At 49.9% G+C, this 924-nt stretch overlaps 1 protein-coding gene across 1 annotated transcript; it reads left to right on the plus strand.

The window, feature by feature from the left end:
• The first annotated feature begins 250 nt into the window (after positions 1–250).
• LOC123166407 (uncharacterized) lies at positions 251–724 on the plus strand. The gene has a single exon (XM_044584203.1). The coding sequence runs from the start codon at positions 286–288 to the stop codon at positions 511–513; it is 228 nt and encodes a 75-aa protein (XP_044440138.1). The 5' UTR covers positions 251–285; the 3' UTR covers positions 514–724.
• The last annotated feature ends 200 nt before the right edge of the window (positions 725–924 follow it).

The raw sequence follows: 924 nt of genomic DNA on the forward strand, positions 1-924 counted from the left end.
CGAAAAAGAAGAGAACGTCAAAAAAGGTGTGCTGTTAGCGAAAATTCAAATGAGGACGGCAGAAGTTGGAGCTAATGGGATCCGATCGGAACGATCCTCTCCACGTCAACTGTATATCGTGAGTTATCCTCTCTAGATGAGCATGTAACGTGAAGTCAATATCACATGCTGCACAATTCAAACTACTTGATGGTCAATCAACTACTAGTAGCCTATAAATAGTGTGTCGGCCTTCCATCTGATCATCACAAACCCAAAGCATACCATCTCCTCTCCTTTCATCTCATGGCTGCTCCCGCTCTCAAGTTCACCGCCTTCGTCCTCCTGGCCGCCCTCTGCGCGGCCGCGCTGGCCCCGGCTGCGTCGGGGCAGCCGACGAACGCTCTAGAGACGTGCATCGGGCGCTGCGGGTGTGTGCCCTGCCCGAAAGGGAAGGTCTGCATCGCTGTGTGCACGCCCCCGCCGCCCTGCGAGGCCAGATGCCGCTGCACCTATTCCGGCACGGGCTGCTAGGCCGGCTGCGACCCTGGCGACTCCGCCTGCACGCCACAGCACCGTCCGTCAGGCAGCATGGCAGCGCAAGCGCTGAAGCCAGCAGCTAGCTCATACGTTCTACTCTGTATTGTAAGCCGTGTGTTTCCATGCATGTATTGCATGCGCGTCTGTTTGTGTGGTAATAAAGTGTCAACGGATCCATCCGTTGGGGTTGTTCGTCAGTTTGTCATCAAAATGTTCAAGCCTTACAGTGGCCTATTACTTAATTAATTGGGAGCAACTAGCTCATTCGTTGTCTACCGTGAGCCAAAATAAATAAATAGAAATGTTATCTTCGTTTCAAAGTGTATACAAACTCCAAAATGTTTGGCCAGATAAATATAAAATACCAAATAGATACAATATAAAATATATTTTATGTGGATATAG

Source organism: Triticum aestivum, chromosome 7D, assembly GCF_018294505.1.
Source record: "Triticum aestivum cultivar Chinese Spring chromosome 7D, IWGSC CS RefSeq v2.1, whole genome shotgun sequence".
Taxonomy (NCBI): Eukaryota; Viridiplantae; Streptophyta; class Magnoliopsida; order Poales; family Poaceae; genus Triticum; species Triticum aestivum.

What these genes read in the sequence shown, in the direction of transcription:
- LOC123166407 (XM_044584203.1), top strand. Translation starts at nt 286, where the DNA reads ATGGCTGCTCCCGCTCTCAAGTTCACCGCCTTCGTCCTCCTGGCCGCC.